The 14,292-nt window shown below is 48.0% G+C and overlaps 1 protein-coding gene across 2 annotated transcripts in view; it reads right to left on the bottom strand.

The window, feature by feature from the left end:
• Positions 1-387: 387 nt before the first annotated feature.
• The window catches only part of DAG1 (dystroglycan 1), a 113,797-nt gene continuing 99,892 nt past the window's right edge, over positions 388-14,292 (bottom strand). For both annotated transcript variants that reach the window (XM_006024997.3, XM_025205777.1), the window contains one exon: positions 388-5,793. In XM_006024997.3, the coding sequence (XP_006025059.1) occupies positions 3,388-5,793 (2,406 nt within the window). In that variant the 3' untranslated portion in view covers positions 388-3,387. The remainder of the gene's footprint in view (positions 5,794-14,292) is intronic.

Genomic DNA, 14,292 nt, shown 5'->3' with positions numbered 1-14,292 from the left:
TGTTGCCTGTTTGACCGTCACGATGCAGATACACCTCACTGCTCACTGGGGAGGCTAGCACGTACATGGAGTCACCAACACACCACACCTCACGCTTTGGCTCTTGCATCACTAGACACTAACCAGGGGACACTGGAACTCTGTCGCGTGCAAAGGCTGCCTGCGACAGAGCAAATCTGCAGATTTCTCACAAAGGACTGGAGAGGCACTCCCCAGAGAGTCTGCTTTGCCACTGATAACACCTGCTGGGCCCAGGAAGCTTGCAGACAGGATCAAGATCTGCTCTTGCTTTAGTACTTCTTGTTGGGATCAATTCTCAGTTGCAGGATGCGACTCCTCAGTGGTGGGGACAAAGAGAAGCTGAGGAAGTGCTCGCAAGCCCACTGGTTTGTAGTAAAGTACACTGGTTTATTTAGTTGATATCTTTCTTTACAGAATGCAGAAAACACATCTTTAAAATAATGATATAAGGAAATAAAAACACATCAGTGGTTGGTGAACACTTTTTAATACAAGATTCTCTCAACATTACAGTGTCTAGTGGCATAAATAAACAGCACTGGCGCTAAGGGGAAGGCGGCCGATGAGAATGCCATTATTATTATTATTCTGTTCACTGCCCCTTCGCCTCCAGTTTCTATGGTGACAGGTAGGCCCAGGCCTGACAGGGTTTGCGCTTGCGCATGGCCAGTCTGGAGTGGTTGCAGTTGCTAGGGACAACAGCACTGTTTGGAAGGCCTTTCCAAATTGCAGCATTCAGGCTTACGAGGTTTTTGTGTGTAGATAGCTTCAGGTCTGCTGGATAGGCATCTGAGATGCAACCCTGTCAGCTCAGACCTCAACACAGCTACTTCTGGCACAACTGACTGGGGGGGGGAAGGGGGGTAACCCTCTCATAGACACATCTCTAGTCTCAGCACAAAACAATCGGAGCATTCTGGGTGACAGAGCAGGGCATGACATGACAATCTACCACCCCTTCCCCAGAGATCAGCAGGACAAGATGACCCTTGGACCTCTCTTGGGAAGCTTGCACAACTCAAATACAAGCCAATGCTCTAGCTCAGTGGGTGCTAACCCTTTTGGCAGGCATGCCACAAATTAGGACCAAACCCTCCTCAAGTGCCATGCCAATTTCCTTCCCCTGCTTGATTTGCTGCTCTGCTTTCTGCTCCCTGCCCTGTTCTCCCTGCCTGTCCTTCTTTCTGCTCCCTGTTCTAATCTGCTACTGAGCTGCCTGTCCCTTTCCTGATCATGTGCGCCACATGCAAAGGCTGCCTGTGCCACTTGTGGCGCACATGCCGCAGGTTGGCCACTCTAGCACTCCTGCACAGAGGGAGGAAAGGAAGAGTGGCATTTGTACTGTGTGGCATTTTGCAACTGCATGCCTGTAAAGCCAGAAAGAGTAAAAACTTGCCTGAGGTTGTATCAAATGGGCACCGCCACTTCAAATGCTGACTGTCCACTCTACCTGGAGGTGCAGCAGCAAACAGACTGTGGAGCCAAGGAAGGCCTAACAAAATCAGACATGGTGTTTGCTTGAACTGACAAGATCTCTAAGCAGAGAAAAGGCTTGATGGTAAAAGCCACCCTAGCAAGTAGGAGCTGAAGGTCATTTTAACCATTCATCCACTAGTGTGTAACTGGCCATGTCAGCACACAAACATACTTTGCAAAACAGTCAATATGGCTTAAAGTGTCTGCTTGGTGTGCAAAGTCAGCCAGAGTCTGCCCAGCCCTAGCCCTGGCCAGGGCAGGGACACATTATTGCAAAGGGTTTTTTCCTCCCTCTAAATGTACCAAAAATAGTTCTCAAACGGTCAAGAAAAATCCATGCTTAAAATGATTTAGTCCAAAGGAAAAAAACAAAGGAGCAGCCTATGGGGCAACTCCAATCTTGCAGGAGAAACAGGTGGAAGTTCATTTTAAAAAGGCAAGAAACCTAGACGTCTCTAATACTTAACAATGACTATGAGAGACAGAACTTAAAGTGAGCAAAGCAGTCAGTCCCATTGCAGTGATACTAAGAAGCTGAGCTCATACAAACTGCTGTCAGCGTTACCATTTTTAATTATTTTTTAATAAAACAATTTGAGGCTGTATCAAAAATTTAGTAAAAAATTAGATTTGAGAATTCACTGATTTGTACTATGAACTATTCTGGCGCTTTTTCTTTCCAACCACCTGACAGCTACGCTGGCGTCCATGTGCGCAGAAGAGACTGGTGGGGGCGCACAGCACAGGTGGTTGGAAGAGCCAGAGGGGATGGAGGAGAGAGGCTGTTCCAATACTATGCTCAGGGAGGAGTCTTAAAATGAGGATATAGCATCACACTACATAAAAATATTGCATCTTCACTAAAATACCTCATGGAGTGTTTCAAAAACCAGTGCTTGCTGTTTAAATGGAGAAGTCAATGCAATGTAAAACCTTCTCCTGTTCCTGCCAGACCCCACTTCTGATGGTTTGCAGACACCACTACATGCCCCCACAGTGAAGATGAAGCACTGTTGCTGCAGCCACCTCTCTGAGCATGATTGAGCTTTGCTCTTTGTTAACAAATTAGTTCTTTTCCAAGCTAAGCTGAGCTATTCATCTCCAAGCTCTGTTTTCTAGTACCATCGCAAGGTGGATACAAGCAGGCCATCAACAGCACCCTAATGTGCAGGGTACTTTCTCTCTGCTTCAGAGATGCCCAAAGTTAGTTTGACTAAACTAATGACTGTACTTTATGATACATGTAAAAATAGGATTTCCTTGATAAAAAAACCACTATCCCTAGATCCATTCTTTAACTGGATTTGAAACACTCCTGGAGCTTATTTTTAGCAAAGCCCTACCCCTCCCCTCTCCCCAAAACTATACATACAAGTTTAGGTAAACAGCAGATTAAATGTAAAAACTTAACGGAGTTCAGAAAGTCCCTTGAATTTAATTACTTGTAGGCTACCTTTCATGTTATGTCCTGTAGCTAGACACACGTGAATAGAAAAAACAGTACAGTTAGTGTTAAAGGCAAACAGCAGAGACCCAGAGTGCCACCCCCAGTGCTGCCTGCATGTTCGTCCATCCATCCATGCCCCTTTGCTCAAGTCCGCGTATGCTTTGAGAAGCCTGCTGTCAGAAATACCTTTGAGCCAAGAAGAAATTTTTCTATGAATAAAATAAAATAAAAGCTGTTAGGCAAAAATAAAACAAGTGTCCTCAAAGTTCCACAAGCACTCAGGTGTAGTGAAGGTATCTGGAGGGGGGCTGCTCAGGAGCTGGCTGGATCTGGGATTCTGAGTGTTGGTTTCTGGCTGGCAATGGATCTACAGGCCATCCATCCCCACAGACAGCACGGGTGTGGAACTAGAGGCCCCTTCTCCGCACAGAGTCTGCTGCTCATTAAGGGGGAACATATGGAGGTGGAGACCTGTAAGGGGTCATGTTCTTCGGCCGAGAGCCTTTACCTTCCATGGGTGCTGTGAATGGCGGGGGGGGCTGATAGGGAGGAGCGTTGGGGTCTTCATCCCGCAGTGGTGTATATTCTCCTATGGTGTCCTGATTCAGTGGTGTGGTCTCTGGCATACTCTGGTTAGGGTACTCTGGAGGAGGAAGCGGAGCTTTCTCCTCTTGAAGAATCAGGGGCATGCTGGAAGAAGGGGGTGGCTTGGAGTCATCCAGCTCGTCAGCAAAGATGATTGGCACTCCTTTTTTGATGAAGGTAGCTTGGTCTTCAATGGTTAGCTTACCTTTTCTCTTCTTGCGATAACAAATCATAGCAATGATTCCAGCAATAAGCAGGATAGCAGCTACCACAACTGCAGGGATGACTGTGTGTAAGTACACATCATCCTCACTGCTCTTTTCAGGGTCCTTCCCTGCTGCCAAAGTTGGTGTTGCCTCAGAGATAATCCTTCCATCGCCAGTCACTGGAATAAACTGAAAGGACTTACAACTGCCTGAGCCAACCACAGAAATGTTTATAGGCTTGAACTCTGGGTCTAAGGCATTTGAGAAGGCTGGGCTAGGACTACCAGATTCATCAGCGATTTTTTTGCTCATGGCCTTGATCTGCTCCTTTGGACATGGCTCTAGGGGCAAAGTGTTGTTTGTCCATTCCACTAAGATAGAGCCTTTGGTGATGTTCTGTAAAGTAATGGTGCTGCTATTCCTGTCTCCAAATGCAAAAGCCAGCTTCTTTACCAATAATATCTTCTTACTGATGTCATTGGCTACTGTATTGTGGTCTCCATGGAATCTGGCTTTAAATTTAACTGGAGACTTTTCCCCATGCGGCTTTTTGTGGACATGTATTTCAAAAGCATCCACAGCAGAGAGGCCACCTTTGTCTGTGGCATACATAAAATACTCATGCTTCCCTATGTGGCTGTGATCAGGCAGACCATACATCAGCTGACTAGTGCTATTGAATTGGACCCAAGAGTTTTCTTCAATCATTTGCTGCTCCTTCAGTTTCAGAGTCAATTGTAGTTTATCTGTAGTGGTATCTTCTTTATCATAGAAAGTATCAGAAGGTATTTTGACCTCAAAGTAAGTGCCTTCCCATGCATCCACCCTATCAATGTGGTTTGTCAGCTTTGGTGGCTCATTTGGTTCCCACACATGGGGAATCCCACTAGTAGTGGTGCGTACACGGGTTGGTGGGGAGGAGGTTTCCAGCTTAGTTATTGGTGTTCTGGTTGTGCCAGAAGGCTTGGTAGGTCGTGGAGTTTTGGGTCTTCGTGTAGGCCTTCGTGTTGTTGCTGTAGAGGAATCTGTGGTTGAAGGGGTGGCTGGTTTCAGGGTGGTGACTCTTGGTCTCTTGGTGGTTGTAGGAGGTGTAACCACAGCAGTAGGCTCTACATAACTGGTCATTGTTGGACGAATCTGCCCAGTGACTGCAGTGGTAGTTTCTATTAATCTGGTTGGCTGAGTTGGTGCTAGAGTTGGTGTCTGAACAATAGGTCCTCTTGTTCTAATTGTAACTGTAGGTTTCCTTGGCAATGGTACAGGTTCTCTGACTGGAGGAGCTGTTGTTTCTGTGGGAGGTGCAATGGCTGGGGATGTGGGGGTGGGAATGATTCTGGTTGGTGGTTCCTGGATGGCAGTGGTGGGTGGGCCAATGGCAGTGACAGGTGTAGGAGTAGCATTGATCTGCCGCCTTATCCTTTTGGGGAGATGAGGTTTCTTGTTAGCAATGTGCCAGCCAACAACAGGGTAGCCAAGATGGGCAGACATTGTCCCTTCCTTAGCTGGAGCTTCAACATTGCTGATGTTAGGGACACTATTTTGGCTCAAAGAGCATCCTAATTTCCAGGAAAGTAAGGCCCCATTTTCCACCACCTTCTTTGCATTTCCTGGACCGGCCATGAAAGCTGACATATCAAAGAGTCTATTATTTACAACAGGAACCAACTTCATGTGGTGAAGTTCCACCTCTGAGAAGCTTCTCATTCGGTTTAGAAGTTCAATCCTCTGCTTTGGTGTCATTTTTGTTAAGTCAGCATCCAAAATTACAGTCAGGATAGTTACTGGCTCCTCTGCACCACATACAAATGGTATTCCCTCATTCAAGTCTTGGGAAGCTACTCGCACTGACTGGGGCTCATTATGGTCTTCAGGATGAACCTCAATGGAAAAGACATTTGCATTTTGGGGCACATAACTTCCATTGGGTACAAGCTGCATTGCATTCACTGAGATATAATGAACACCTTTGTCAGTATCAAGGGGGAGACCTTCCAAGGTGCTACTGTCTGCTTCCCAATGCAACCAAGAAGGCAAGGAGTCTTTCCCAGCTTCAGAAATCTATTGAATAAACAAACAAACAAACATTGTAAGGTATCGTTGCGTTATAGAAATTAGTTAAGAGACTGATTCTAACACAATTAATATTTGAGTTATAGGTATTCAACAACTTATCTTGAAAGCATTAAAGAATTCTGGCCAGAATATAGTAGCTCCAAGTCTCCTCCTTAACAGAACATACCCAGGCTGATTTTTTTGTGTGCACATCTGTCCCCAGAATAATATGTCCTAACTAGGACAAGCAGATAATTGGGCAGCTGAAAATACTTACATGAACTCTTGTCTCCATGAAGAAATCTCCCTAGTATCTACTATATACCTCTCAAGTGAAGACAAGTATTTTATAGTCTGTTAAGTCAAAAGGAGAGCTATGAAACTGAAGTTTTCTATAATACCACCACGATGTGATTCAATACCCCATGCAATTTACTGAGTAAGCAAGCCTGCGCATTGGCTCTGGGGTCAGACTGGGCCCACAGACTGGTGCCACTCACTAAAGTTAGCATGCAGGGCCAGACACCTCATGCAGCACAAGATCCGTGCTGGCTCCGTGCGTGAGCCCTGGAAAAGGCTGGCACATGCTGCACGAGGTGCCCACATTGGACCAGCCCTGCGCACTGCAGTTTGTGGGCCTGATCCAACCCACAGAGCTGAATGAGTTTGACACCCCTAACACAAGTAATTAACAACAATAATTGAATACCAGACCCATGGCAAGCCACGATGGAGCCCCACTTGATACATCTTTCCAGTTTGAGAGTGAAACACCAAGTATGGTTTTCTAGTAAGTAGTATCCACCTTACAAGTTTCCTCTAGCTTCTTTAAGAGGATGTTATGTAACAGTATCAAAAGCTGTGTTGAAGTGGTCCCTCTCCACAAGGCCTGTTATCTTGGACTTTACAGTCTGTGGTTTGCACAGTAGGTTTCATGCATTTCTTAGAACAAGTCAGTCTTTAGATTCAAAATTAGCCTAAAATTCAGGGATTTGAATTTCCTAGAAGAGCATGACTTTGTCAGCTAGAGACAAAGGCTTGCTCTGGCCTGAAATGTCTTTATCCAAGGACTCTAAATATTTTATTTGCTAATTTCTGAATATATTTATTTGCTTGTTTTGTTGCATAACTTGTAGCCATAGGTAATGGAGGCTGTATCCTAAACAAAAGCTTTTCCTTAAAACTCTGTAGGAAAAGGAGTCAAATATTCATATAAACAAAGATGGAACTTCCACATGCTGTGAAGGATCAAATTAAGGGCAACTGCACTTACTTTCTCCTCTTTCCAATTTATTTCCTATCTGACCCCTACTTGGTTTTCACCCTCACCTTTCTGGGCCCACACACACCCTGCCCTGCAGCTCACACTGAGCCTTGACCACACACACTTCTCCACATTGGGTCTCAAGAGGCATGAATAAAGCTATTTTTCATAACGCTCTCATAAGCCATTTTGTTCACGTAGATAAATCCTGCATTTGTTCTGAAATGTCAGCCAGCAGACTGCATATTGCACTTTGCCAATCATTCCTTGCTATAGGGACTCTGCTTTCACTGCAGTTGTTTGTCATGAGCACAGCTGACGGTCTGAAAACATGCCAGGGTGCTTTCCCCTTCCCCACATATCAGGACAAATTACATGTGCAAAGCCACCGGATTTATTTGTTCTCGGCCCCAATTACCTGGTCTAGACCAAGGCAAGGGAACAACACTGGCCCAACCTGTAGCACAGGGTGAGCAATTATTTTGGCTGGAGGGCCACTTAACGAGTTTTGGTGAGCTGTCAAGGGCTGCAAAGGTAGCCCCGCCCTGCCCCTTGACAGGTGCCTGGTGTGGAGGAAGCCCCTCCCCCCTCTGCCTCATGGCTGTGAGCAGGCAGCCCCTCCCCCATCAGTTTCATTTCACACTGAGCTGCGACCTGGGCTGGAGACATGCCTGAGGGAGGGGGAACCTGCTCCCTTTGTCTCAAGTTTCCCGCCCTCGCAGGTCATGGTACTAGTCCCCTCACCTGGGAAGGTGTTGTCATTTGGACGTACGGGGCAGGAGCCAATGGGGCTGCTTCTGGTGGGAACTTAGTGATGAGGTCAGAAAGGTTATTTAAGGGTCCCTCCATCTTGGGGGAGGGAGGAGAGCCATGTTGTGGGGACACAGCCAGCAAGCCATGCTGCCTCTAGAGCGGCTCAGTCAGTCAGCCCCTGGATGGAAGTGTGAGCAACTTTTCTGAGTTGCAGCCACTAACTTAGACAAAGGGCTCTAGAGTCGCACCTCAAAGGGCTACCAAGCCTCTCTGTTTGCTCAGGGTTATTCTTTTGCTACTCTTGACTTGTACCCCTCCCCATTCCTACCCTCGCTACCTAATAAAGCTGTCTGTTATAGCCAGCTGTGTTATACATGCTCGGCAGGGATTGGGACAGCCTTCTTGCTCCCTTGGCTTGGCTGACCAAGGGAGGCTACTTTTTAGGCTTCAGGCTAATAGAAGCACTCCAAGATCCTAAGGTCTACAGGGCCTGTGTATCCCGGGTGGCAGAGGGGCCAGACAGAGACCAGAGTCCAGGTGGTGGCGGTGCTATCCCAGGCTTGTGGGTGTGCTCCAGGAAAGGGGTTGGTCAGAAGTTGGCGCCCCTGAGGAGGCATCCAAAGCCTGTTTTTTGGTGGGGCGCAGTGAGGCGGGTGGCTCAGGGCAGAAGCACCCCCCTGCTGGCCTGCCACTGGTTGCCACCTTGGGACCAGAAGTCCCACTCCTAGCCCTTGACCTTTGCCACTAGAAGTCCCTCCCCTTGCCCCAAGAAGTACTCCTTTTTGGGCAGGGGGTTTGCCACCTTGGGACTGGAAAAAAACCCCCAAATTATATACTAAAAACCAAACATTGACAATAACATATTTTAATTTTATGTTAAAAAAAAAAAAATTGTCCTGATTCATGTGTCTCTGCATGTTGTGTTTGGAGAGATGATTGTATAATACCTCAGAAGTCTTACTTCTGTATATTGCAGGGGTGTGGAGGGGGTCAGAGGTATGGGTGTGTGTGTGTGTGGTTCGGGGGAGGATGTGGGGCTGTGTGTGGATTTGGTTGGGTGGGTATAGCGGGTTTGAGGGGTTGTATGGGTGCATATGGGGTGCGCGCACGTGTGTGTAGCAAGAAGCAGGGCTCCTCCCAGAGGTGTGGGGGGGGTGTGTGTGTGTGTTATTGCACATTTTCCAGCAATACCTTTATAGCTGGTTGGATCTTTTTATGGTGTGATCATTAATTTGCAACTGTAGCCAGTCCAAATTAATTTGCAATTAACCAGGTAATTGAATGATACATGTAACATGTACAGGGGCCCCAGTTTCATTTTCTGAGGGCTCTTTCAGATCTTCCTTATATATCAGGGGTGGGCAAAATACAGCCCACGGGCCAAATCTGGCCTGCAGAGGGGCTTTGTCTAGCCTGCGGCAAGTCCCTTGGTCCCACCTGGCCCAGGAATTATCCCACCATGGTGTGTCCTGCTGTCCCCTGGGCACACAGCGGGGCAGGGGCAGCGGCAGCTCTGCAGCTGGGCTGCCTTTCTAAGCAGCCCAGGTGGCAGCAGCTCCTTCCAGCTGCCACCACCCCACTGCTGGGTCCAGCCCCGCAGTACTGGTGGGGATCTGTGCGGGGCCAGATGCAGAGCAACGGCACTGCAGGGCAGTGGTGACCGCCATCACCACTGTGTGCAATCTTCCCACCCACTTCTGAGAGGCAGCAGCAGCGTGGGGTGGTAGCGCCCTGTCCTGGCCCCCCCCCCCCCATTCTTGACAGGCAATTTATATTAATTCAAATTCATATTTCATAATCAGTCAGAATACAATGCTTGACAAAGTAGCTTTACAATGAAACCTAACTTCCCAAAGTGTATGTGAGGATCAAAAGCAGTTAAAGGGATGGGGCTGGACTTCCTGGAGCTCGCTACCTTTTACGGAATCTCTGCTCTAGGAACTACTTTAAGTACATATGTGGTGCACCACGGAGGGACTGCTATTACACTGGTGATCATGAGCATGAAAAGCTGGGTAGGACTCTGCCTTCTCCATCCTTCTGAACTCTTCCTCTTACAATTACCAGAAAGATTTAGGCCCAGAGCAAACAAGACCAATTTTATGTTTAAGGCACTGGACTAAGACAGCAGATCTTTTCTAATTCCTCTCTCTCCCTTTGTAACCTAGAATAAGCCACTTGACTTTTCTAGGCCCCAATTCTTCATCTGTAAAATCTGGATAATACCTTAGGACCTCAGGTATGAATTAGGTGAAAAGTCTGTCAATGTCTGAGGAGTATAGCTATTAACAAGAACCATGAAAAAAACTGTAAATAAACTCTTTAAGAACTGCAGGAAGCAGAAGACAGACAGTCACCACTCCTGCATTAGTAGCTAGATCAGCAGACATTCTCTTCTATTTGCAATTCAAAGCAAGAAGACAAGACCTTGGGACCTTCCAGGTCTCGTTTTTTATACTTGATGCTTAAATAATACTGGAATTAGACATCACTTTGCACTGTGTACAGAAAAAACACCGCAGTAGGAGAGACCAACAAGGCCTCAAATCTACTCTTTGCCAATCTCAATGGAACACCTGTTTCCTACTGATCTAAGATTTTTGCCTAGTGTTAAAATGTGGATACAAGTTCTGGTAGTTATAGGCAAAGTACTATATCCTGATTTGACAAAAAGAAGTTTGGTATTTATTGAATATAAAGTTAGAAAATAGGACTCCTTGTGATATTTTGTTTATATAGTTGAACATTTTGACTACACACACACTCATTCACACCACAGAATTAAATTATGTTATGAGGAAAAAGCAAGTCACTCCTGGGCTAGGGATAAACATTAAAAAGACAAAGCCTGAATTGATTAAATCTTTTCAGGTTAGTCTAACCTGCCTAGATTGAACCAATCTGCAAGTGAATAGACATTCTCTTTTCACTCAGGAAATGCAGGCACATGTCTGCAGTGGCTCAGGCCAGAAAAGGCAGCTCTGACCACCCTGCTCCACTCCCACACTCCACTGACCACCCTGCTCCACTTACACAGCACAACCCCCCTGCTGGGAAGAGGCTTGCGCTTCCAGGAAACCATAGCAGAGGGTGGTGTCCACATCAGGTTCCCTGTCCCCTCGCCACTCCAGGGGTGGGGACACAGCCAGAGCCTGGCCAGCATGGCCCCCTTAGGCGAGGGGGCAGAGAGGGGGTGGTTATTTCTCCCCTGCCTCTGGCATCTGGCAGAGGGGCAGGGAGGGGGAATAAACCGCCTCCCTGCCACCTCTGCCTCAGGTGGCCATGTCAGCCAGTGCCTGGCTGCACCCCTGCCAGTGCAGCAGCAAGGAGGAAACACCAGGCAAACCCCGGCTTAGGTCTGTGCCAGTGGGACAAGGGCGGGGGGAATTAAATCCCCTCCCTGGCCAGTTCATTTTGGGCTACTGCCAGGGCTGGCATGCCCCCGCTGCTGGAGCAGCAAGCAGAAATGCCTGGCAGGTCCATGCTGGTGGGAGGAAGGAGAAAGGGGGGAATAAACTTCTTCCCTGCCCCCTTTGCCTTAGGGGGACTGGCCACGCTCCCCTGCTTGCCTCTGCTCCAGCTAGGGAATAGATGGGCAGAGCTAGCCCAGCTCTACTGCAGCAGAGAGCCGAGCCCAGCCCAGCCCAGCCCAGGGCTGCAGAGCATGCCAGCATGCTGGGGGACACTGGTTTAACTTAAACCAGGAAGGGGTCTTGGACAGAAGTGCCATAAACTGGTTTGAGCTCAACCAGTTAAGTTTGATAACTACATTCAACTAGGTTTATCTCAAACCGGTTTCAGCCATTTTATGTGCAGGTTTATGTGCAACTTCTATGCCTATGGTAGAAAGAAGCATTTTGGGGAGTGTCCAAGGCTATCTTAATTACCTGACCACTTTTCTCCATGGGGGGACTGCCTCAGTCACTGTACAGGGTAGAAAGTGCTCAGAGAATGAAGTAGCTGCCTATGGTTTCACATTTTACTCTGGTCTTTCACTCTGTGTCCACAAAGAATGACCCTACTAATTGTAAATAATCCAAACCCCACATTGGAGGATGGTGCACAGACCTCTGGCACTCAGCTGTGACACATGAATGACTTGATCTTTGCATCTTCTACGTGGAACATTAAGATCCTGCTACTTCAACTGAGTTTTGATGAAAACCTGCCACATTAAAGTTACTAGCTCTGCAACTATCAGTAGCAGTGAGTAGTGTCTGCAGGTGTGAACTGAGTCTTATAAATGGTCAGCTACTTCCTTGCTCCCACCACTGTATGGTCTGAATGTCTATAGGGAGGCCTACTGATGAGGTGCTCATCTAGACCTTCCATCAGCGTCTCCCGACACCCTTTTCTTGTTTCTTTCCCCATACTATTTCCTCTTGTTTTGGTTTAATCTCACTCTTGTGCCCTTGAAAAGATAATTCCCTCTCTCTCCTAGGGAAAGGCTGCTTTTGCCCAGCCTTTTCACACAAAGTCACAAGGGGCATCTATACACATGACCCAGGGTGCAGGTATGGGCGCTTTAATTAGAGCGCCTCTGAGAGTCTCTCCAATTAAAGAGCCCACAGCATCACATGTATTCAGTGTTCCATGCTTCAAAATGGTGGCAGGGGTGCTTGAACTAAAGCTCATTCGGCAAGCTTTAGTTCAAGCACAACTGTCACTATTTTGAAGCGCAGGAACCCCGAATAGACAGGACACGAAAGCTGCTGGAGCACATTAATTAACACACTCCATCAGACTCAATTAATCAAATATGCTCTGACACATGCTAATTAGCACAGAGCAGACATCCAGCATGTGTATAGGTGCCCATTACCCCTTTCTACACTGATAATAGCCCTGAATGCAACAGCACAGCTGCACTGGGATCAAGAATTCTACAGAGGAGCAATAGCAGAGCTAGAGTACTGAGTGTGACTGATGGACACTCAGGCTACATCCTCTCATCCTACAGGTTAAATCACTGAAATCATTCATGAAGAGAGGGACCCCATTTTTGCTGGCATTGGCAAGGCTCAGAAACAGCATAAAACAAATGTTTGCTCATTGAAAGAGCAGGACAGATATTAAAAAAATTAAGATGTCAAAGTTAATAATCTTCCTGACTACTAATAAAGTGGTGCAGAAAATCCAGGACCCAAGGAAGAAAGCCAAGACAATGGACTGTGCACAGGTGTTGAGGTACTCTTCTGATTCAAGGGAGGGGGAGAGCATCCTGTTCCCAACAGCCTGTCTTGGATACAGTTTGGGCCCAAATTAGGATTCAGATATGTGCATGTTGGAGACCATTCCTTAACTTAGTTGTACCAGCTCTGGCCATTTACCCTGGGGAAAGTGTAAGTGTGTGTGTGTGTGTGTGTGTGTGTGTGTGTGTGTGTGTGTGTGTGTGTGTGTGTGTGTGTTCCATACAAATTCCAACAGTGGCATGGCATGTGCTGGGGGAGGAAGGTAGCTTATGATAGGCAAACTGCAAGAGAATGCCTCCTTCCCTGCCTCCTTCCCTCACTTTGCCAGTTTCAGCCTGCCAGGAAGTTAAGCCACAAGGACAAGAAGAAAGGAAAGGGGCCAAAAAGCATAGGAAAAGGAAAAGGCAAGTTTGGAGTCTTAAGGTACAGGCGCACTAACACACAAAACATTTAAAAAACCTCTGAAATGTTTCAAAGGGTCAGCTGTACAAAGGTACAAGAGCCCTTTGAAAGGTTCCGAAAATGGATGAACCATGGGCATTTGGATGCAGGTGCCGAACCCGGGGGCACCTGCTGAGCAACTTCTTCTCCTGCTGGGGCCAAGCCCAGGTTGAGGCCTGGCTCGCGGTGGGGATCCCCCTCCCTCAGTCCCCATTGCCAATTCCGCTTGAGTCACACTCACCCACCTCCAGGGAGCCGCAGCTGGGGAAGCTGCTGGTGCTCACCCACAGTTACCAGGTGCTACAGCTGCCTGATCACAGCCTCTTTCAGACTACCCAGCCTGGGCAGCCTGGCAGCCAGGCCAGTCGCTGGAAGCAGCAGTGGGGCTCAGCATGGCTCGGAGCAGCAGTAGGTCCCCTGGGAGGAGCCAGTTGGCCCCTATGGCAGCAACCATACTGCCAGATGGCCAGGTGCAGGCTGGCTCAGATGTCACGGGGGCCAGCTGGCTCCTCTCAGGGGACCTGCTGCTGCTGCTCCCATCCACGCTGCTGCTTGCAGCAGCTGGCCCAGGTGCCAGGCTGCCCAGGCCAGATGGTCTGAAAGAGGAGGCTGTGATCAGGCAGCTGCAGCACCCGGTAACTCTGTGGGTGAGCACCAGCAACTTCCCCAGTGGCAGCAGCAGCTCCCCAGAAGTGGGCAAGAGCGACTCGGGTGGAGTCGGCAGTGGGGTTGGGAAGGGGGATCCCTGCTTGTCTCCTGAGCAGTGCCACCGCCTTGTCCTCCCTTGGGGACACCCACCCTGCCCTGGGTCTGGGCGTGGCACTGGCAGAAGAAGCAGGTCAGCAGGTGGCCGGT

The sequence above is a fragment of the Alligator sinensis genome, unplaced genomic scaffold (assembly GCF_000455745.1).
Source record: "Alligator sinensis unplaced genomic scaffold, ASM45574v1 scaffold467_2, whole genome shotgun sequence".
Taxonomy (NCBI): Eukaryota; Metazoa; Chordata; order Crocodylia; family Alligatoridae; genus Alligator; species Alligator sinensis.
This window is presented reverse-complemented; position numbering and strand designations above follow the sequence as displayed.